Below are 21,874 nucleotides of genomic sequence, written 5' to 3'. Positions count from 1 at the left end.
CCATTAAGTTAGCTGTTTATCAAATGCATAAAACAGACAATTGATAATTACACAAATGGTTCCTATTAAAAATTATAAAATAATCATTCGATTATAAGATGTTATTTTATCGAATTTTTCGATTATTAAAAGTTACAAATGGTCTCTCGACTATTTTTTATGTTCCAAACACATCATTTTTTGTTTAAAAATTGATGATCGTTTGAATTGGACGTTAATCTATCGGTTTAGATATAATAAAATTTAATCCTAAAACTGTTTGAGTTGTATTTTGTGGATCAACTCTTTATTTAAATTATGTTATCAAGCAAGTTCTTGAAACATTATGTCATCATTATCATATCTCAGTCACCAGATTAAAGTCCAACTAAATCTCATTGTAGATTAAGAAAATCTGGCACTTTTAAAAAATTAAGCTTTAATATAATATTTTTACTTCTGTAAAATATTTTTCTCAATATATATATACTGTTATTTAATTTTATTCGCTATTATAAATAGTAAAAAAAATGTTAAAATTGTGAAATAACTTTAAAATGCTACATAAAATATAACATTTTTCCTCTTCTTTCTTCCTTCTTTTTTCTTTACAATTTATTTTAATTTTATTGATTAATCTATTTTTTTTCTTTAATTTTGTTTAATCGCCGATGACACTAATTTTAATATTGGTTGTCGTTCAGCGGTTAATTTTTTTTATTTTTTAGTTTATTAATAAGAATATTTATGTCTTTGTGACATGTTTCTTTACCTTTATGACACGTTTATCTCTGTCTTTGTGCCAAATTTTTCTTTGTCTTTTGGTAACTTACGGTTTTTTGTCATTGTTTTCGTTTATCTTTTTTCTCAGAGTTGAATTTGACATCACCACGATCGATCAAGATAGCCCTTATCTGTTATCATAATGATCTTACATACTTTGGACTCTCAGATTGATTTGAATACATGTTTTGCATTCGTTGATAGTTTTTTCACGTCGCTTAACTCTGATTTACGATTTTTCGATGGCCTTCAATAGCTTCATTCCTTTTTGTGATTCGTTTGCTGATGCAGTCAGATTTGTTCGTATATATATTTTGTTATAGCTTTTTGGTTAGATTTTTTTAATATTTTCCTTATTTAGTCCTTGTGATCCAGGTGACTAGTTTTTGTGTCAATAGTTATAGGAAAATATTATAATTATAATTTTGTTTACGTTTAGATTTTAGTTGTAAATCTTAATTGTAATTCTGTATATTTTTTTATTTTTAATTAAATTAGTGGTTTTTGTCAAAAAAAATAGTCTTTTTATTTATTTGAAAAAAAATAATTATTTATAAGTTTTAATATAATCATGCATACTAACATAATGGAACTTGATAAACTCAATTTAACACAATCTTAATAACATACAAAAAAAATGGTTTTGAAAAACGAAATAAATCGAGAACCTCAGTCCATGAACATAAATTACACCCAATGAAGTCTTAATCTTAGAAATGCAGGACCAAACCACCAGGATTGCCAAAACCAGCTGACTCTAAATGCTCAAGCTCAGCCCCATAAGCCTAGTTGAGGACGAGTTCGAAGGCAAAGACTTCGAGGAAGAACCGCCTTCTTTTGAATCTGCCGACGGAGCATCCGCTGTAGGGCTAATATCAGGAGCAGGAGCTGGTGCTGGCATAGGAGGTATATAAGTACCGAAGATAGCCTCGGGAAGGACCTTATCAACCTGATATATCGTGACGGGATCGGTCGAATGTACGGCGCTGGTGACTTTCGTTCTGCTCCACCCTGAATCGAGGTGCACGGTGCCGGAATCATAGGTGAAATTCAATGTGTATTGGCCACCAGCAAGTGTACTGACAGGGATTTTAGTACTGAGCTCATTGAAGTCGGCAAGGGCGTAGTACTTGGGCAGGGCATGGAAAAGGATGAGTGATTTAAGCCGGTCATTGCTAAGATTGGACAATGATGGCTTCTTAAGACCCTTGAATGAACTGTCTTTGGGTACGAAAATCGTAATGCCTTGTTCAGTGTTGTTGGCTTGGTTTTGGAAGGTGTCAATGAGTTTTGTTTATTCGAGGTAATTAAGGAATGTGTGAAACGGACCTGCCACGGAGAGCAGATAAGTGAGGTTTACATATCCCGGTGTCGGAGTTGGGGTCATTGCAACCGGAGCTGGAGGACTAGCTTTTTTGCCCATATGTGAAAGAGGATCAAAGGAGCAATGCAGAACAAATAATCACAAAAGTCACCCAGCAAAAATTAGATCTTGACTAACTCACCCAGCAAAGCAGATAATAAGGAAAACAAGAGAGCATGATACAGGATCTATAACAGTGCATTTACAGATGATGGCATTGAAATGTAAAGATCAATTGCAAAAAAAGAAAAGAAAATAACTAAAAAATATGAACCATTTTTCAGTTCATGAGCTAACCAAATTCCCAAATCATCAAATTTCAGAAGAAAACCCCAGATCGAATCTAATATTCACTTTGCATTTGACTTCAAACCGGGAGTTCCCAGAAAAGCCAAGCAATTCCCTCAACAACCAAAAAAGAAGAAAAAAGAAGGAAGGAAAGGAAACTGCAGTATCACAATGTACGTCCATAAAACGCCAAACACAGAAAAGATCTAGATTTAACTTGAATCTTGAACCAACATGAAAGAATGCAGCTTTAAAAACAATCAAATTTGAATGAAATTGCAGACAAATGAAGGACAAGAACCTGACTAAAGAGGGATTCAGAGAGAAAGCCCGGACCTTTGGAATCCGGCTGGCAATTCTGCAGATTGGAACAAGCTGAGAGAAACTGTATAAAGAGGAGAGTTTTTGCTTGCAAAACATACAAATTAGAAAGAAGAAGACAAAGCGAACGTGGGCCTATGGCAATGGTAAATTGGTAATGCCATGCATAAGCTATGCTATTTAAATGGGGTTTACTAGTCGTGTAGGCCTCATTTGGTATCGCTTTGGTATACCTTTCGTTAATAGAGTATGTTCGTTTGTAAAGATGATATTAAATGGGTACAAAATTTTAATTTTTTTAATTAAAGTTGTGTTTTGGTAATCTAAATTAAAAATTTACAAAATTAGAGCAAAGAAAAATCACATTGTTTCAAGAGTGCGTATTAGGGATGGTTATAAGTTGGGCCAAATCAAATTTTTGATTCATTTGAATTTGATTCAAATATAACACAGCTTTATCTATCAAGCTGTCACCCAACTCGAGTATAAAACAGTTCCACCCAATATAAAATCTAACACAACCTAATTTGACGTATAAATATATACATTCTTATTTTTATTAGATAAAATAATGAACAATCATCTATAAATTATAAAGGTTAATTATATTATTGTTTTCAAGTTGTGTTGATTAGGTATTTTTCATCATAAATCTGAATTTGATCCGATCTTATTCTTCAAAGAATTCAACTTAATTGGATCTGAACTCGAAATATTAAAAAAAATCTTGTTAAATAGATTCATACATAAATTTATCAAGTTCGGATCAAATATCGATCCCTAATATAGGGAATGAGAATGGAATTAAAAGGAAATTAATTTATTTTCTAGTAAACACATATATTAATAACATAAATTTTTTAAATAAGATAGCTACAAATAAAATTTTAGGGTGGGTATCGTCCGTAAAATCAATAACTAATCGAAGAAAACTCAGATTTTAGGGAGGGCACGAAAAATTTCAAGGCGGGCACTATCAATAAAATAAGTAATTAATCTAGGAAAATTTGGATTTTAGGGTGGGCACGTAGCTGTGGCTCCGCGATTGTCTCAATGATTAAAGAGAGATTTATTCATTGTCAAATGGTCGAAAGTTTCCAGAACAGATAATATCACTTATAATCGCTTATATTAATAAAAAAAAAAGTTGAACCTTAGCATTTGTAATGTTACCAAAGAGAGAAACAATGATAATGGAGGAAATGCATGAATTCATGGAAGCTTCTATGAAAATTTAGTTGGTGGATGGAGGGGAGAAGTTGAGAGGTAAGCATCGAAATTGGCTGTCATTGCCCTTTCAAGCTGATCACTTGCTTAAATATTTCCGACCTTTGACTCTCGCGTACCGTCGCTACCGTCTGTCCCGTCCCGTCATGATCGTGGTGGTGATAATACGTGTCTTCGATACGTCCGCGCGTATACTATCTTTTTAGAAAAAATTCTTAAAAAACAAATGCATTGCGATTTTGGACTATCGCGTTACGAATCTTAAAATCGTGTTGCGATTTGGACTATCGCGTTGTAAATTTGGAACATGGGTTGCGAAATTTGAATTCACGTTACGAATTTAAGATCGCGTTGCGAATTTATTGGTCATTTTGACAAATCAAAAAAAAAATAATTAAAATTATATATTATAAGACATTTTCGATTGCAGAAGGTAATTTCTCATTTTTTAAGATAAAAACTCATATTTAGTCAGATTATATCATCTTTATTTTAAGGTCACCCGTGGACTGAAAACCTTTAGTCAAACGCGGCCCAAGTTTCGATTTAGCGATTTCAATATTCATGATGGGATTGATTGACCAGTGGTTAATTTATGTACTTTTTCATGGCAATTAGTATTGACCATGAATTTAATTTCTGTACTTTTGACTTTTACTCCATTATCAATGGCACAAACATTGTGAGCAACACTTTGATGATACCGAAGAATTGAAGAAAAAAACATCTAGACTTGTCTCAAAGAACAATAAAGGATATATGGTTAAGATAATCGGGAAACTAGCAGTTAAAACAAAAATTGTCTGCAAGTGAGACGTGTTTAAAATCAATAGCTGAGAAATATAACGGCATAAGAGCATCGATCATCATCGAGTTGTGTCCTTAATCATTCGAGGCCCAGTCTTTACGGATGTCGAATGTATAGTTGATCTCCAAGTGGCACTTGTTGTAATCGTCAATGAACTGGCAAGAACAGTGTCATCAAACCATGTAACAGAACACAACATATGCATGTCTGTAATAAAACTCGGTTTGATTTTCAAACCTTCGATTTTGCAGTGTATGATCCTCTAGCCATAAACCCAGAAGGGGCGGTTTCTTCTGGCATTTCATGTGTGTAAGGCTCCGGCTGAGGACTAAAAGTTCCGATCATGTCTTTTGTGCTGAAAACTGAAGAACAGATTCATTTTAGGAAGATTTTTTTTGGGGGGGGGGGAGGATGAAGAGGCTAGCTTACCCCTGAGACCTGATTTCCATACGGTGTTGGTGTACCTGAGACCAGATAAGATGTTGTTGCCGACTTGGAAGGAGAATTTCAATCGATAATGGCTATCTTCTTTGAGTGTAAACCACAAGCGCTGTCGATTTCCATCTTCTGGGATCGAAAGGACTATGTCCGGCCTCTCCGGTGATACGATCGCCACGCTGATAAACTTCACTACAGGATCAAGTGTTTCTGCTGGGAAACAAATGCATATTCAATTCTATCCATTTTTATCCATTTTAATGCATATATTTTGTATTAAACCGGTACCTCCAATGTTGTTAATATCCACACCTCCAAGAAGCTGTTCTTTCCACTTCCTTAAGCTCTCATCATCCTACAAAGGACGGATTCAATGCATTCAAATACAAGTCGGTAAAAATCCATTGGAGACAATGACGATGTTACCTTGTCTTTTTCAAGCTGTTCTTTGAGAGTGCGCTGAGGACCCAAGTGAAGCTTGCTTTCATCGTGGTGATCATCGTCCTGATCGGTGGTGTAGAAAGAGGACTCACCGTCGCTTTCTTGAAGACCATCCTTGTCCTTGTTGTCATCGACTAACCCCATATTCCCAAAGTGCAAAAACGAATCAAACTCATCAACAGTGGAGATTCAAATTCGACCCTTTATTTATTGCGAGACAAAAGTGGAGAATTGGAAGTGGCAGTGGTTGCTTGAGAACAGTAGAAGGGAACAAAGGTATAGGAACTGTGTTTGGGATAACGGTCGTTTGTCTGGTGGCTGGGGATGTTGAGAAACTCAAAATGGAGGAGAGGGAAAGCCGCAAAGAGAGTAGGGCGTTGAGTCCTGAAATGGTAAAAATTCCAATGGAACGCGGTCATGTGGCGATCCGAACCTCGAGAGTTATAAATTTACACACTAATATGAAAATACAATATTATTAAATTATTATATGCTACTGCATTTAGTCGCTTGCAATCGAATATGTGGTGGTTTGATCTGTAATCTTTGGAGTAATAATGATCTTTTCATTTATGATTCGTGATTAAAGAGATTGAGGGAATAATTAGTAGCATACATTAAGGAAGACTTGTGCGGGCGAAATCTTCAAGAATTTGGACGATATTGAAATTGATTATATTGAAGATGGGATTTGATTTTGTAGCGATCAGTGCGCATGTTTTTTCTACGAGAGAAACACTTTTTTAAAATTTAAATGATTATAAAATAATATATGTTTAAATAATTTTAACACAATATATTAAGTATTAGTAGGAGAAAGATTTCGTGTTAAAATAATGCAAGATATCGCAGATTGGAATTTAAATTGTTAAAGAGTTGATATATCAATGAGTTGTATACCAACTAGGTTGATTGGTTCACTAGCCGAGAAGTTAGCCCTTATTTATCGTGTTAGTAGTTTGGGCTTTAATTATTTTGTATCTAACTTTAGTCTTTGTATATTTGTAAGTTTAAGTTAGACCTAGCAAATTTGATCCGAACACGATTATCTGAATTGATTTATCCAAATTGAGATCTGATATAGACCTGGATATGATAACCAAAATTGATCCAAAACCCGAAATAAATCAAATCGAACTGAAATCGACCCGAATTATAGTTTAACTGAAATCAATATGAACCGAAAGCAACTTGAACCGAAATCAATCCGAACTTAAAAAATTCAAACCAAAAATAACCCGACCCGAAAGCAATCCAAATTTAATTTACCCATATCCGAACCGAACCAAACTTTGTCCCGATTTTAACTCAATAATTGAGTGTCAAAAAACAAATAATTTATTTATTTATTATTATTATTATTATTATCTATTTTTAATAATTAGATAGATAATAGAATGATATTTTTTTATTCTCATTTTATATTGTACAATTAGTTCATCACCATATTTAGTAATAGTTTAATAGTTCAATATAATCTTTACTATGTTAAAAGACTATCTATATCAAATAACTTCTAAATCAATCTTGAAATTTATTATGATTTATAAAGTTTTTTTTATACTTCAAAATATTCTAATTTGATTTAATTCATTTAAACTAAAGCTTTTAACCCCGAATCTGGATGTGACAATATATAATCATATAAATTTTCTGAATTTCAAGTTATAAAGAGTAGCAGCGATGATTACAACGACAAAGAGTGAAGATGGCTGACTTCAATAAAAACAACCAGAATTAACTCGAAAATCTAAAGGTTGATCTGAACCAAAACCAACCCGAATTGACCCGAAAATCTACAGGTTGATCCGAACCGAAACAAACCCGAATTGTCCCGAAAATCTAAAGCTTGACCTGAACCAAAACCAATCGAACCGATATTGATCCGACTCGAAACCAACCGCTTTGAGATTAATCGACCTGAACACCAACCGATCCGATTTTGACCCGACCTGAAAATCAACGGATCCAATTTGACCCGACCCGAATTGATTTTCCATTGACTTGAACCTAGTATGACCCGAACCGAATCGAATCCAAACCAGATGCAATCCTAACCCAAAATAACTCGATCCGAAATGACATGACTCGAACCTGATCCAAATGACCCGATTGCCACCTCTAGTTCGAGTCCTTGTATATCTAGTTAGATTTGTAAACTTTGAAGTATTGTTTGATGAATTATACATCTGCTTCATATTTAATAGACAAAAAAGAGTGAATTTTAAATTTTGGAATAATCATCAACGATAGTGATTGTCGACACCGTTTTTCGCCCGGGCTGGGAAAGACCGATATTGATTCGGGGTTTTCTCTTTGAAAATCATTTCGAATGTGAGGAGTCGCCACCAATCATTTAAGGTGAGATTGGAACACCATAAAAAACTGGGTGATTTTAATAAAATATTTTATTCTAATAAAATACCAAGTTTTGGGGTCTGCAAAAATCCAAAAATCAGGTTTGTGAGTCGGTTACGCGTGGGGAAGGATTAGCACCCCTACAAGCGCCCATAAATTGGTACCTAGTTGGTTACCCTATATTTAAAATTGGAAATTTTGAATTCAATCTTTATTTAACTTAAAATCATTAAGGATACAGAGTTTGAAAAGGATATTCGTTTATTGAGACCGATAGCATTCGCCCCCGAGCGTAAATGCGGGAGATCAGCTATTGTGTCTAATAACCGAACATTACCTCATTTTTTTTAAACATGATGTGGTTTTTAAAAGGATGTCGACTTATTTAGGGAATTACCAGTAGTCACCCCCTGAGCATGATCGCGGGAGATATACTATTAATTCCTTAATAAGTGAACAGTGCCTTAGATTTATAAAAATAATGCGTTCAAGCAAAATTTTATTTAATCCTAATTATACTAAAATTTAATTAAGGCTCTTTTCTAACCTACGGTGTCAAATTATGAGAATTAAAGAACCTAGGGGGCTCAAATCTAAAAATGTAGGCTCTAGTATTAATCCTGTTTGATTTTAAATAATTATTAAATCGAATAACCGAGATGGTCCCTCGAGCGTTTACGCGAGGGCCAACTCGAATTATCCCCTAAATTAAAAGAATACTTTGAAATCTAAGCTAAAATGGAAGCTCTATTTAACCTATTTAATTATGTCAATATTTAAAGTCTAAACGTAGTTCGGGGAATAAACATGTCAAAGAATTAAAATATCGGATCTAAAAGATTTAAAAGTCTAAGGTTATTTTTAAACAGAATAAAATATGATACATTGATATATTTAAAAAATAAATACACACATTAAGGTTAATTTTAACTTTGTTTTACTTTATAAATAGATACATATTTTCTAAATATGATATTAAACATATGACATAATATTTATTCTAAAATATAATGAAAATATAAAATATAATATTTATCGTGCTCTACATACAATATTATGTATATAATAAAATAATATATAATAATATAAGTAAAATAAATACCTAAAACATAAAACATACTTTAATAGTACAAATAAACAATATACATATATATTCATTAATATCTTAGTGACAAAAATGAGTGAAAAATAATTTTAAATTATAAACATTAATAAAAATAAATATCATGGCATGAAACAAGAAAATCACATAACAGGAGCACTAGAATCGTAATAAAATAATAAATATAGGACTAAAATGGAATAACATAAACATCAGTACCCCATTTCGAACACAAATAATACATACAATAGTGGACTAAATTAAAATAATACAAGACAAAGTAGCCAATTCGTAAATCATGTAAAATAAAAGAAAATGGTGACCAAAACACAAAAAACGCTAAACTTGAAGGGACCTAAGGCACGATTAACCATAAAATGACTAAAACGCATATCACATTAAACTTAAAGGACCAATAAAGTGATTTAACCTAAAATTAATGATCTAAATGCAAAACACGCTAAAACTATGAGGACATATTATGATATTCACCCTAACACTTAAACTAAAACATGAAACATATTAAAAATGGATGACTTGACACGTGATTAACCCAAAACCCAAAATAACTTTACTTTTTCCCCTCCCAGAATCATTTCTGCGCATTGGTTTTCATTTTCCTCTCCCCTTCTCTTTATTATTTCTCTCAACTTTCTCTCTCTTTTTCTATTTCATTTTTACTTCATGGAATAAACGATCAGTGGCCATGAACCACCATGGCCACCACTGCGAACTGCCCCGATCGACACTCTTCTAAGGTAATAATCTACTCACTCTCTTTCCTTCTTATTGTACATGCAAAGCTTCAAAAAAAATATTAGATTCGAAACTAAAAAAATATTCAAAATACCTTGGAATAATCTGATTTTTATTTCTTTTCCCTCTGATTCTAAATTATTTTAGTATTTTTTCGTAATAGCATAGAGTAAAAAAAATCAGTATTTGAATACGAAAATAAAAAATTTACCCTTAAAATGCTTGTATTTCTCTGGAAAAATCGGATAGAAAATTCCCCCTCTTTTTTTTGATTACATGCGTTTGGCTTTTATAGCCAGATTTACAATGATTTTCAGTTGGTTATGCCTTGATTCTCGCAGGGAACAAGGGATGATGGGGTTGGTTTTGAAAAAAATGTGATGGTGGGTGTTGGTGTTGAAAAAAAATGGGGTGGTAGGTGTTGGTGTTGAAAAATGGTGTTTACAACTGCCCCTCTTTGCTCATTGCTGTAGAACGGGAATGGAGCAAAGATATAAAGCATCATTTTTCATTTGTTTGGTCCATCAGTGAAATTTTGAGTTCCAATTTCTCTTGATCGGACGAGTTCTTCTCATTATAAACTCTTCGTTGGAGATGTCAATCCACTTCCTTATGTGATGAATTAAAATGGCGATTCAGCTCCTCATGTGATAGATTAAGGTGTCGATCCACCTCTTTCTGTAATGGATTTAAAATGTCGATCCATCTCCTTCTATGATGGAATCGAACGAGATGTCGCTTTTGATCTACCTCCTTCTGTGATAGAATCGAGCAAAAAGTTGACGCTGATCCAACTCCTTCTACGATGGATTTGAGCAAAAATAAAAATGTCGATTCACCTCCTTTTGTGATGGAATCGAACGAGATGTTGATGCTGATATACCTCCTTCTCATTCTGTGATAGAATCGAGCTAAAAGTTGACGCTGATCCAACTCCTTCTGCGATGGATTTGAGCGAAAATAAAAATGTCGATCCACCTCTTTCTGTGATGGAATCGAACGAGATGTCGATGCTGATCTATCTCCTTCTGTGATAGAATCGAGCAAAAAGTTGACGCTGATCCAACTCCTTCTGCGATGGATTTGAGCGAAAATAAAAAGTCGATCCACCTCCTTCTGTGATGGAATCGAACGAGATGTTGATGCTGATCTACCTCATTCTGTGATAGAATCGAGCTAAAAGTTGACGTTGATCCAACTCCTTCTGCGATGGATTTGAGTGAAAATAAAAATGTCGATCCACCTCTTTTTGTGATGGAATCGAACGAGATGTCGATGCTGATCTACCTCATTCTGTGATAGAATCGAGCAAAAGTCGATGCTGATCTACCTCCTTCTGTGATAGAATCGAGCAAAAAGTTGAACAATCTCTTTATTACGAATTCTTTACTGAAAATATTTATCTTCTCTTCAAGGTTTTTAAATTGACGGCGGTCCATGAAAGATATGGACTGATTCTCTGCGTAAGTTGTGAAATGAATCTTTCGTTGATTCTCTTAGTTCCTGTCATGTTTTCAAAACCTTGTGTAAATGTATGCATATGCTCTTATTCAATGAATGCATGAGTATACATGATGTGTTCTTTGGGTTTTTTAGGGTTTTGTAAGCCTTTGTTTTCCCATTTTATCCCTGTCGAATCCATGTCTTTGTTGACTCTGTGTTTTTCGGGTTGCTGTCATTTCTTGTTTCGCCCTTTCATCAATCCTTTGCTTTAATTAGTGCAAATATCAACCCAAATAGACGACCTTGGATTCCCATTATTTTACAGGTCAATTAAAAGTAATACCGAGAAATTTCTGGAATTTGTATTATGCTCAGTTACTTGTGGTACACATAAAAAATGAGTTGAAGATTGAAATAACACTCATAAAATTTATTGACAAAAGAAAAGTTTTATACAGAGTCATGGAAATTGGAAAAAAAACTCTGGAAACAAATTAACATATATCCTAATGAATTCTAGCACCATTGTTCCTGTACCATTTGATTTGACACCCCAAGGTGGTCCTATATGAAGTCCTTCATGAACTACTACTATCTCAAGGGGTTTACTTGTCAGATGCCTTCATATCAAAATGTATTTGAGCCGCCCTTTTCGGGTTTTCGACTCAAATCCTCCTTTGGTTTCAAAGTGCCCTTTACGGGTTTTCACCTCGAACCTCTCCTTTTCTTTTTTCTTTTTCTTTTTAGGCGTAATATTTCTTGACAGAGTCTGAATTTATAGGGTTTTTCAGTACCCTTCCATCCATCTCCGCCAAAATTATCGCTCCCCCAGAGAAGGCCCTTTTGACAACATAGGGCCCCTCCCAATTAGGCATCCATTTTCCACGGAAATCCTTCTGGATAGGCAAAATATTTTTCAATACTAGATCTCCCTCTTTGAACTCTCTTGGGCGTACCTTCTTGTTGTGGGCTCTCATTATCCTCTTTTGATACATTTTTCCATGACATATAGCATTCAACCTTTTCTCTTCAATAAGATTCAGTTGATCAAGGCGAGACTGGATCCATTCTTCTTCATCCAACTCCACTTCTTTCAAGACTCAAAGTGATGGAATTTTAACCTCAATAGGTAAGACTGCCTCTGTTCCATATACCAAAGAGAAAAGCGTTACCCCTGTCGATGTTCGTACGGTCGTTCTATACCCATAAAGGGCAAAAGGTAATTTCTCGTGCCAATCTCTGTAAGTTTCTGTAGTCTTCGTAATGATCCTTTTGATGTTCTTGTTTGCTGCCTCTACCGCCCCATTCATTTTCGACCGATAAGTAATAGAGTTGTCATGCTTTATCTTGAACTGCGAACAAAGTTCATCCATCATCTTGTTTTTCAAATTAGTAGCATTGTCTGTGATGATTCTTTCTGGAAATCCATATCGACATATTATTTCCCTCTTTATGAATCTACAAACTGTAGATCTCATGATACTGGAATAGGAAGCAGCCTCTACCCATTTTGTGAAGTAATCAATTGCTACTAAAATGAATCGATGCCCATTTGAAGCTTTTGGTGTGATTGCCCCAATGACGTCCATACCCCACATAGAGAACGACCAGGGTGAGCTCATAACGTGCAAAGGTGAAGGCGGTGCTTGGATTTTATCCATATATATCTGGCATTTATGGCATCTTCTCACGTAATTGACATAATCCGTATGCATTGCGGCCCAATAGTATACATATCTCATAATTTTTCTAGCCATGGACAATCCATTCGTATGTGTTCCGCACGTTCCTCCATGTACTTCTTCCATCACATTCTTTGCTTCTTTGGCATTTACACATCTCAGTAAAACTTGGTCACTGCCCCTTCTATACAAGATTTCCCCATCAAGGAAGTACCTGGTTGCCATTCTTCTGATGGTTTTCTTGTCAATTTCAGATGCACCGGGAGGATAAGTCTGGTATCTCATATATTGTAGGATATGGTGGTACCATGGATGACCATCTATTTCTTCTTCTAGGTGATAACAGTAGGGTGGGGTATCGTATACTTGTATTGTTATGGGCATCATGTCTATTCTTTTATTAGCTTTAAACATTGCTGCTAAGGTAACTAAAGCATCTACCATTTGATTGTCCTCTCGGGGGAGATATCTGAACATGACATCCTCAAATTCTTTTAGTAATTCGAGGATTAAATTTCTGTATTCGACTAGCTTTGAGTCTTTCGTTTCCCATTCTCCCCTTAATTGGTACACTACTAGCGAGGAATCTCCGTATACTTTGAGCGTTTTAATCTTTCTTTCAATGGCCGCTTTTAACCCCATAATGCAAGCTTCGTATTCGACCATGTTATTGGTGCAAAAGAAATCTAATCTGCTTGTGAAAGGGTAGTAAATCTCCTCTGGGGAAATCAACACTGCCCCAATTCCCTTTCCTAAAGTGTTAGAGGCACCATCAAAGTACAAAGTCCAAGATTTGTTGCCTTCGGAGCTTTCCTCCTCGGTAGAAATGCACATTAAATCTTCATCTGGGAAATTGAAGTTTAGAGACTCATAATCCTCCGAGGCACGACTTGCAAGAAAGTCGGCTATAACGCTCCCTTTTATTGCCTTTTGACTCACATAGACAATATCAAACTCAGATAACAATATCTCCCATCTAGCCAATCTGTCAGTTAAAGCAGGGGACTCCATCAAAAATTTCAACGGATCTATCCTTGATATTAACCATGTAGTATAATATAGCATGTACCGTCTGAGTCTTCGAGTAGCCCAAACTAAGGCACCACACAACTTTTGAATTTGTGAGTATCGAGTCTCGTAATCGGTAAACTTCTTACTCAAGTAATAAATGGCTCTTTCTTTTCTTCCCGATTCATCATGCTGCCCTAGTACACAACCCATTGAATTCTCAAAAACTGTTAAGTAGAGAATTAATGGTATGCCAGGTACTGGCGATACCAATATGGGGGCATTAGACAGATACCTTTTGATGACTTCCAAAGCCTCCTGGCACTCGTCATTCCATACCTCAGGATTATTATTCTTGAGCAATTTAAATACCGGATCACATTTATCAGTAAGCTGAGAAATGAATCGCGATATATAATTTAACCTTCCTAGAAACCCTCGAACTTCTTTCTGTGTGCGTGGTGCGGAAAGGTCTTGAATTGCCTTAACCTTATTCGGATCAATCTCGATTCCTTTCTGGCTTACCACAAAACCCAATAATTTTCTAGATTTTACTCCGAATGTGCATTTTGCTGGATTGAGCTTTAATTGGTACTTCCTTAATCGTTGGAATAACTTTCTCAAATTTTGTACATGCTCTTCTTCCATTCTGGACTTGGCAATCATGTCATCCACGTATACTTATATCTCCTTGTGCATCATGTCGTGGAAGAGAGTCACCATGGTTCTTTGATAGGTTGCCCCAGCATTCTTCAACCCGATTGGTATTACTTTATAGCAAAAAGTTCCCCACATGGTTATAAACGTCATTTTCACCATGTCTTCAGGGTTCATTTTGATCTGATTGTACCCTGAAAAGCCATCCATGAAGGAAAACCATGAATGCCCTGCAGTGTTATCCACCAGGGTGTCTATATGAGGTAAGGGAAAATTGTCTTTTGGGCTAGCCTTGTTAAGGTCTCGATAACCTACGCACATGCGTACCTTCCCATCTTTCTTAGGTACCGGTACTATATTGGCTACCCACTCAGGATATTTGGACTCCTGAAGAAAACCTGCATCAATCTGTTTCGATACTTCTTCCTTAATCTTTAATAACATCTCTGGTTTCATCCTTCTGAGTTTTTGTTGGACGGGTTTGCATTCTGGTTTGATGGGCAATGTGTGGACTACTATATCAGTACTTAGCCCTGTCATATCTTGATACGACCAAGCAAAGATGTCTTTGAACTCCTGGAGCAAACTTATCAACTCTAACTTTATTTCTGCGGATAGAGTAGTGCCAATCTTTATTTCTCTTTGTACCTCAATGGTCCCCAAGTCTACAAGTTCTACTTCTTCCTTGTGGGGTAGGATATGTTTCTCATCTCTTTCCACCAATCTTAATAGCTCACTAGGGACTTCACAGTCTTCTTCATCTTCACATTCTTTGACTTCTTCCAAATATGGTGATCGCTTGAAATTTGTCTTGCAACTAGCCTCAGGAACAATTATGCTAGTATTATTGCGATATCTGCATGAAATTTGACTAGGATATATTGGAGAGTAAAGAAATAAAAATATGATGTAATGAAAAATGAAGAATTTGGAGATTTGGAGAATAAATAATATGATATGAAGAACATTATGGAATAATGTGGAGAATGAAAATGATTGTTATTTGAGGAAAATATCTTTTATTGATTGATGGGATAAGCGTGAAATTTTACAAGAAGTTCAACAGATATTTTTTTAGATGCTAATACAAATTATTTCTGGGCATTACTTTGGATTGACCCTAAAAACTTTAGGGAGGTCCTCGGCTGTCCAATTGTCGAGCTTTTCACCAGGTAAGCACGGACGGATTCCAGCTAGAAATTTACCGGGTTGGTTGCCCCCAGAAATCATATTGATTGACAGTCCTTTCAGAGCTTCGCTTGTCACCTCGGTTTCGATGGTGCTAGTTAGCTGTTGTTCTGCGTTGTACACTCTTCCAAATTTGAAAGAGCTCTTCAGGGGAGGAAATGACATGCGTTCACCCGAGACATCCTCTCATCTCAATCTGGCCTTTCTTGCCTGATTCTTTTTCTTCATTTCTTGACCCCTCTGCTGGAATGTGGGCTTAAATCCGAGCCCGAAACGGTCATTCTTCCACTCAACAGTTATGTGTCGTAGCTGCCCCTGCAGCTCTTTTCCCAGTCCTTTACCGATCTTTGCTCCTCTTCCTAGGGTTTGTCTCACTGTCATCTTAGTATAATTTGACAGTGCGGGTCGTGGAATTCTACTATCTTCAGCCACATAGGTTGCATTGATGAATTCCAAAGCCCTGAATGAGCACTCCAAGGTATCCTCATTAATGTCGATATACGGGGTCTCAGACGTTACAGAAGCTATGATTTCTTGTTCAGCCCCAATACTGACCAATCTTCTATCAATTATGAACTTCAGCTTTTGATGCAGGGATGAAGGAACTGCCCCTGCTGCATGGATCCAAGGTCTTCCTAACAAACAGTTGTATGTCAGGTGGATATCCATTATCACAAAATCAACATTGTAAATAGCAAGCCCGATCATTAAGGGTATTTCCATCCTTCCCATCATGTCCTTCTGGGTTCCGTCGAATGCCCTGACGATGTTATGATACGCTCTCATGTGTGAGCTATCAATGGGCATCCTTTGCAGTGTAGCAAAGGGCATTACATTCAGTGCCGACCCATTATCTATAAGAACCCCTGGCAGGACATGACTGTGGCAGTGCACAATGATGTTTAAAGCCTTAATGGATCCCATCCCTCCTTCCGGGATCTCATCATCAGTGAAGGTAATATAGTTGTCAGCAGCTATGTGACCCATAATTCGGTCCAATTTATTCGTCGAGATATCCTCAGGAACAAATGTTTGGTTGAGCACTTTTAGCAAGGCGTTTCGATGTACTTCGGAATTGATTAAAAGATCCAAGATTGAGATTTTTGCATGCTGTTTGTGAAGCTGCTCCACTATATTGTATTCACTGTGCTTAAGAAACCTCAAAAACTCACGACCTTGAGCTTCAGTCACAGGCTCGTTAATGATTGGTGGAGGTTCTTCATTGAAAATTTTTGGCATTACGACGGCTTTGGCTTTAGCTTTTCCTTTGTCTACCTCGAGGGATGTATCTGGTGAGTAGCATCTTTCGCTTCGTGTGAAATGTCCTACCTCACTTACTTCATCTGAGCTTGAGTTATTTTCCTCGTTTGTTCCTTCAGACAACTTGGACCCCTCCGGTATTGATACATTGGTTGTATAGCTCCAAGGAACCTGTCGAGTATCCTTGAATAGGAAGGGGGACGAAGTTGTAATCACCACCCTTGGAGTTGTTGACGATGATCTCTCTTGTCCCGGATTAATTGTGATGACTATCGGCTTTCTCATCCCCGTCATTCTGCCCGAGTCATCCATCATACAAATGTCTATTTCTCTTGGTTTTTCCTTCTTACTGAAAAATTCCACTTCTCCACTATCCATCATTTTTTGAAGCAATTCTCGAAATTCAGTATAATTCTGGATATCATGGTCCTTAGTTTGGTGATGTTCACAATATGTTTCTCGTTCCAATGACCTTGATTTGGGATTACCCTTAATCATTCCCGATGTACATAACTGCCTGAACACCCAACAGATGGGAGATTTGACTTCTGACACATTTCTCTTGGTCGTCCTGATCTCTTCTTCTTCGACCATGTTAATTCCTTGCCCCCCATGATTAGGCATAGGGTGAGTATTTACAGCCGGTGTTTTGAATTCCAAATCTCCAGCGTTGATAAGGTTTTGTACAACCTTCTTAAATTGCGGGAAGTTCTCGATATCATGCCCAGCAATCCCTGCGTGGTATTCACAGTGAGCATTGGCATTATACCAGTGAGGGTAAGGTGGCTGCATCGGAGTCAATTTGTAAGGGTGTATTAAATCCGCCTTCAAGAGCGAGGCGTAGATTTCTGAATATGGTACTGGCATTGGTAAGAAAGTCGGTATTGTATTCTCTCTTCTCTGGCCTCTATTTTCATGGGTGTTGGTCTTCTCTGTCTTAGGCTGCGAAATCGTGACGCTGGCTGTGTAGTTCTTGCTATAAGTACTCGTCTAGTTCACTTCATTGTCTTTTTTCTTGAAATAGGGCCTCTTTGACCCATCACCTCCTTCAATCTTGCCACTTTTAATGGCATTTTCAATTAATTCTCCAGAAAGAACCAAGTCAGCAAAATTCTTGGTAGCATTTCCCAACATATGCCCCAAATATGGAGCCTTCAGAGTATGTACAAAGATAATCGTAGCCTCCTTTTCCAGCAACGGGGGTTGTACTTGTGAAGCAACATCGCGCCACCTTTGGGCGTACTGTCTGAAAGTTTCATTATGTCGCTTTTCCATGTTCTGTAATGTCCATCTATCAGGCACTAGTTCGGTGACGTGATGATACTGTTCATAAAATGCTCGAGCCAAGTCTCTCCATGACTTGATCTGGGATCTAGTTAATTGATTGTACCATTTAATTGTTGATCCTGTTAGGCTGTCATGGAAACAATGTATCAATAGTTTCTCATTTTCAGTATACCCTGTCATTCTTCTACAGAACATGACGAGGTGAGCTGATGGGCAAGTAGTTCCATCATACTTTTCAAAGTCTGGTGCTTTGAACTTCGAGGGTAGAATCAGGTCGGGCACTAAGCTTAGCTCTCTAGCATCCATTCCATAGAATGGCTCCAATTCTACTGATCTCATTCTTTCCTCCATGCTTTTCAACTGCTGGGTTATATCGCTGTTAACCCTTCCTTTTTCTGAGACTTCCTGAAAATCAGGTGGTAACTCTTCTACGCCTAATTCAATGGGTCTTGCCCTAGCGGCCGGTGGGTGATCGATTTGAAATACGGGCTCATTATGATTTTGTTGATTCGCTATATAGACTCCTGGGTGAGCCTCTTGCACAACTGGCGATCTAACTGAAATGTGCACTGGGGTGAAACCGGGAGGATGCGAAGGGTCGGGTGTAAACCCTGGTGGGTGCTGGGGGCCAGATGTAAACCTGACAGGATGCGATGCCATAGGTTCAAACCCTGGAGGATGCAAGAGATCCTGATCAGATGATTTTGGTTGGTCAACAATAGCTTTTCCACTTGTAGCGTGCTTCTTAAACATTTCTTCGATCTTTTGTAGCAAACCGTCTTGTGAGCTTTCCATCTCTGCTTCCATTTTGCTTAATCTTTCTCTCATTTTTGCTTGAGCTTGTTTGTGTTCTTGTTCAATTTGAGCTAATTTCGCCTCCATTTTCTTAGTTTTACGGGTACCGTATAGGTGTGAGGTGAATGACAGGATAACCTTCAAATAATTAGAAATTATATTTTATTATTTGGTGAATTTTAATGAATGAATGAATTGTTATAATGCAATTATTAAGATTTCAAATATTGAAAAAATGTAAGAAAATGCAAATGCAAATGCAACCCGATATTGATTCCGAAATAACTTAGTTCATACAAAAAGTACTCAACAACACACAAAGTCTAAGCATTTAGGCAAATAGAATACATCTTCATTGAAATTAAACGTAGAATCTTGCCCTATCGCCTAATCTCTCGAGCTCTATCATCAACCCCAGGATGCGTCGCTCTTCCTCTGAATTTGGGATCACAAAAACTCTGAGAGCTGTCGCTTCTTCAGATATCTCGTAGACTTGACGAGCAACATCACGGGCTTGATTCACTGCTCTTTCCATTACTTCAAGATGCCTCTGAATGGTGTCCTGAGCCTGCCGTAGCGCAGTTCTAAGCTATGGATTGGTCAATGGTCGACTTTCTTCCAACTGTTGGATTCGTTGATGGCCTCTCTATACTGCAGCTTCTAGTTCAGCAATCTTAACTTTTAAAGCCTCATTCTCTTGCCTGGCTACGTCTTGTGCAGATGAGTAGATCAACCTTGCTTCTTCTAACTCTGTTATCATTTTCTTCAACATCACATTTTCTTTTTGAAGACGGAGTACATCGCTGTGAAAAGTCTTATCCATACTAAGTAGTTGTGCTTCGAGCCGTTCAATCTGTGCCCGTTTCTGTGTCAATTCTTGGTTAGCCTCATATCTTTGCTCTCTCATTTTTTGAGCGTGCTGCAGGGCTCGCTTCTTTTCTTCTTGACCTCTTCTTGCGCTTCTTTCTACCCTATCAAGTTTTATTTTTAGGGTCTTAGCAGTATGATGTAGACCCTGGGCTCTCATATTCTTCTCTAAGGCCCGAAAATCTTGACTTAGTGCATCAAAACTCTCTTGAACCTTCTCTTTGTCTTTGGCTAATTGTTTTATCACTCCATCCTTCTTAATCATCTCGAGCTCCCACATTGTCTTCTCATCTGAGAAGTTTCTCTGTACTTTTTCTCTCTCCAGATTCATTAGTCGCATATCCTCTTTTAACAATTCAGCCTCTGTTGGGAGCCTCCTCAATCGCTTCTCCATAGTCAACTCGTCTTCTAAATTTGGCTTTGGTGTATTGTTATTAATTCTCTGTGACCTCCAAACCTCATAGGCTGGAGTGAATCCAGGCTCTATCATTTTGAAGTTCATACAGTGGGGTTTCTGCCATGCTGTATAGATTTTTTAAATCCGCTCTCGGTAACCTGGAGTAGAGAAAGAAAATTATGCCTCCTTCAGGCCGTGGGTAGCTGGTACAAACTGTCGGGTACTGAATTATCTGAGTACAATTAGTGGAGTATACCCGATTGCTCCCCATAATCCGTGCAGCATCACAAAGCTATCGTTACCGCTTCTGAAAAGTATATCCTCCTTGGGTAACCAGTAAGCCTTCCACACAATCTCAGTATCCTTTACGTTACGGAATGCTTCAACCCAATCTTTTCTCTTGCTATGCTCCGGGATTTGGCATTTGTCGAGGAAATCCACCATAGGCAAAAAATTCGATTGATGTCTCCGAGCCCAGCCCTTCTCAACTATCCAAGAGTGGCTCCACCACCAAACTAGTAATAGTGAAGTACATCCAGTGAACTGACCTCCTTCCAATCGTCTACACTGGTTCAGTGACAAGAATGTTTCCGCAAGGATGGCTGGTGCGGTATTCTTTCTGGCAATAGCTTCGACGAAATCGATTAAGGCAATGTCAAAGTGATCCTCGTTCTTGGGGAAAATTACCAGGCCATATATTGCAAGTGCGAAGTGATCTCTTCTTCTTTTTGATGGAGTCTGCTCAAAAATCAAACTCTTCAGCTGAGCCCAAGAGATCCCCTCATCACGAATGTACTCTTCGACCCACTCTTTGGTCTTTCCCGTCAGTGTGATCATTTTAGTTATGAACCCCTTAGGTCGAATTGCCTTGGTGTAAATGGAATGTCTTCTAACATTCGGGATATTCATCAAAGCTGTATACTCTTCCAAAGTAGGGGTCATGTCTACTTTACCGAAAGTAAAACACCTGTAAGCTGGATTCCAACACTCGGCTAAGGCTCGAATCACCACTGAATCTACTGGCACTCTTAGTAGCTCTACGATATCGCCATATGTCTCTCTAAATAAAGTCTTTTCGTTATCGTCCCATGTAGACCAGATTCTTGATAATTCTGCCCAATGTGCCTGCTTGACTCAAATAATCACCTTCTCCGGAAAAACTGAATCTTCAGTACTAACAAGGTTGTCCCCGAACCGCGTCTGCCCATATTCAGCCCAGGTCTGAACACTGATTGCATTCTTAGTCCCATCGAAAGACAATGCTGCCTTAAGCTTTTTTATACTAACTAGGTAATCTGGGAATCAATATCATTTATGAAATGACATTATATGATAATGATACATGCAATCAAGAAAACAAAGCAAAAAGTTAGTGACATTAGAATAAATCACTAAGAATCGAGGAAAGATTAATGAATATTTAAAA

The 21,874-nt window shown here is 37.1% G+C and overlaps 3 protein-coding genes and 1 pseudogene across 3 annotated transcripts; all 4 read right to left on the bottom strand.

Moving 5' to 3' along the window:
* Nucleotides 1–8: 8 nt before the first annotated feature.
* On the bottom strand, nt 9–2,264 carry LOC120153322 (annotated as a pseudogene).
* A 2,579-nt stretch (nt 2,265–4,843) lies between these two features.
* LOC120153321 (rho GDP-dissociation inhibitor 1-like) lies at nt 4,844–5,792 on the bottom strand. Its single transcript, XM_039165306.1, has 5 exons — nt 5,634–5,792; nt 5,496–5,562; nt 5,199–5,420; nt 5,007–5,131; nt 4,844–4,924 (listed from the first exon to the last, which is right to left on the bottom strand). Exons 1-5 carry the CDS (start codon nt 5,790–5,792, stop codon nt 4,844–4,846), a joined length of 654 nt encoding a protein of 217 aa, XP_039021237.1.
* A 10,236-nt stretch (nt 5,793–16,028) lies between these two features.
* Nucleotides 16,029–19,271, bottom strand: LOC120153320. Its single transcript, XM_039165305.1, has 2 exons — nt 18,201–19,271; nt 16,029–18,044 (listed from the first exon to the last, which is right to left on the bottom strand). The coding sequence occupies exons 1-2, from the start codon at nt 19,269–19,271 to the stop codon at nt 16,029–16,031; spliced, it is 3,087 nt and encodes a 1,028-aa protein (XP_039021236.1).
* Nucleotides 19,272–19,545: 274 nt separating this feature from the next.
* Nucleotides 19,546–20,541, bottom strand: LOC120153319 (golgin subfamily A member 6-like protein 2). The gene is made up of 2 exons (XM_039165304.1): nt 19,837–20,541; nt 19,546–19,752 (listed from the first exon to the last, which is right to left on the bottom strand). The coding sequence occupies exons 1-2, from the start codon at nt 20,539–20,541 to the stop codon at nt 19,546–19,548; spliced, it is 912 nt and encodes a 303-aa protein (XP_039021235.1).
* Between the last annotated feature and the right edge of the window lie 1,333 nt (nt 20,542–21,874).

Source organism: Hibiscus syriacus, unplaced genomic scaffold, assembly GCF_006381635.1.
Source record: "Hibiscus syriacus cultivar Baekdansim isolate YM2019G1 unplaced genomic scaffold, ASM638163v2 tig00111099_pilon, whole genome shotgun sequence".
NCBI classification, from domain to species: Eukaryota; Viridiplantae; Streptophyta; class Magnoliopsida; order Malvales; family Malvaceae; genus Hibiscus; species Hibiscus syriacus.
Note: the sequence above shows the minus strand (reverse complement) of the source record. Positions and strands in the feature narration are given on the sequence as shown.

Coding starts and splice junctions, on each gene's coding strand:
- LOC120153321 (XM_039165306.1), bottom strand. CDS start 5,792: ATGGGGTTAGTCGATGACAACAAGGACAAGGATGGTCTTCAAGAAAGC. Junction 5,132..5,198: donor ATGGAAATCAGGTCTCAGGG/GTAAGCTAGCCT, acceptor TCTGTTCTTCAG/TTTTCAGCACAAAAGACATG. Junction 4,925..5,006: donor CATACACTGCAAAATCGAAG/GTTTGAAAATCA, acceptor TGTTCTTGCCAG/TTCATTGACGATTACAACAA.
- LOC120153319 (XM_039165304.1), bottom strand. CDS start 20,541: ATGATAGAGCCTGGATTCACTCCAGCCTATGAGGTTTGGAGGTCACAG. Junction 19,753..19,836: donor TTGCTGAACTAGAAGCTGCA/GTATAGAGAGGC, acceptor GCGCTACGGCAG/GCTCAGGACACCATTCAGAG.
- LOC120153320 (XM_039165305.1), bottom strand. CDS start 19,271: ATGGAGGCGAAATTAGCTCAAATTGAACAAGAACACAAACAAGCTCAA. Junction 18,045..18,200: donor CCAAGAATTTTGCTGACTTG/GTTCTTTCTGGA, acceptor ACGATTTCGCAG/CCTAAGACAGAGAAGACCAA.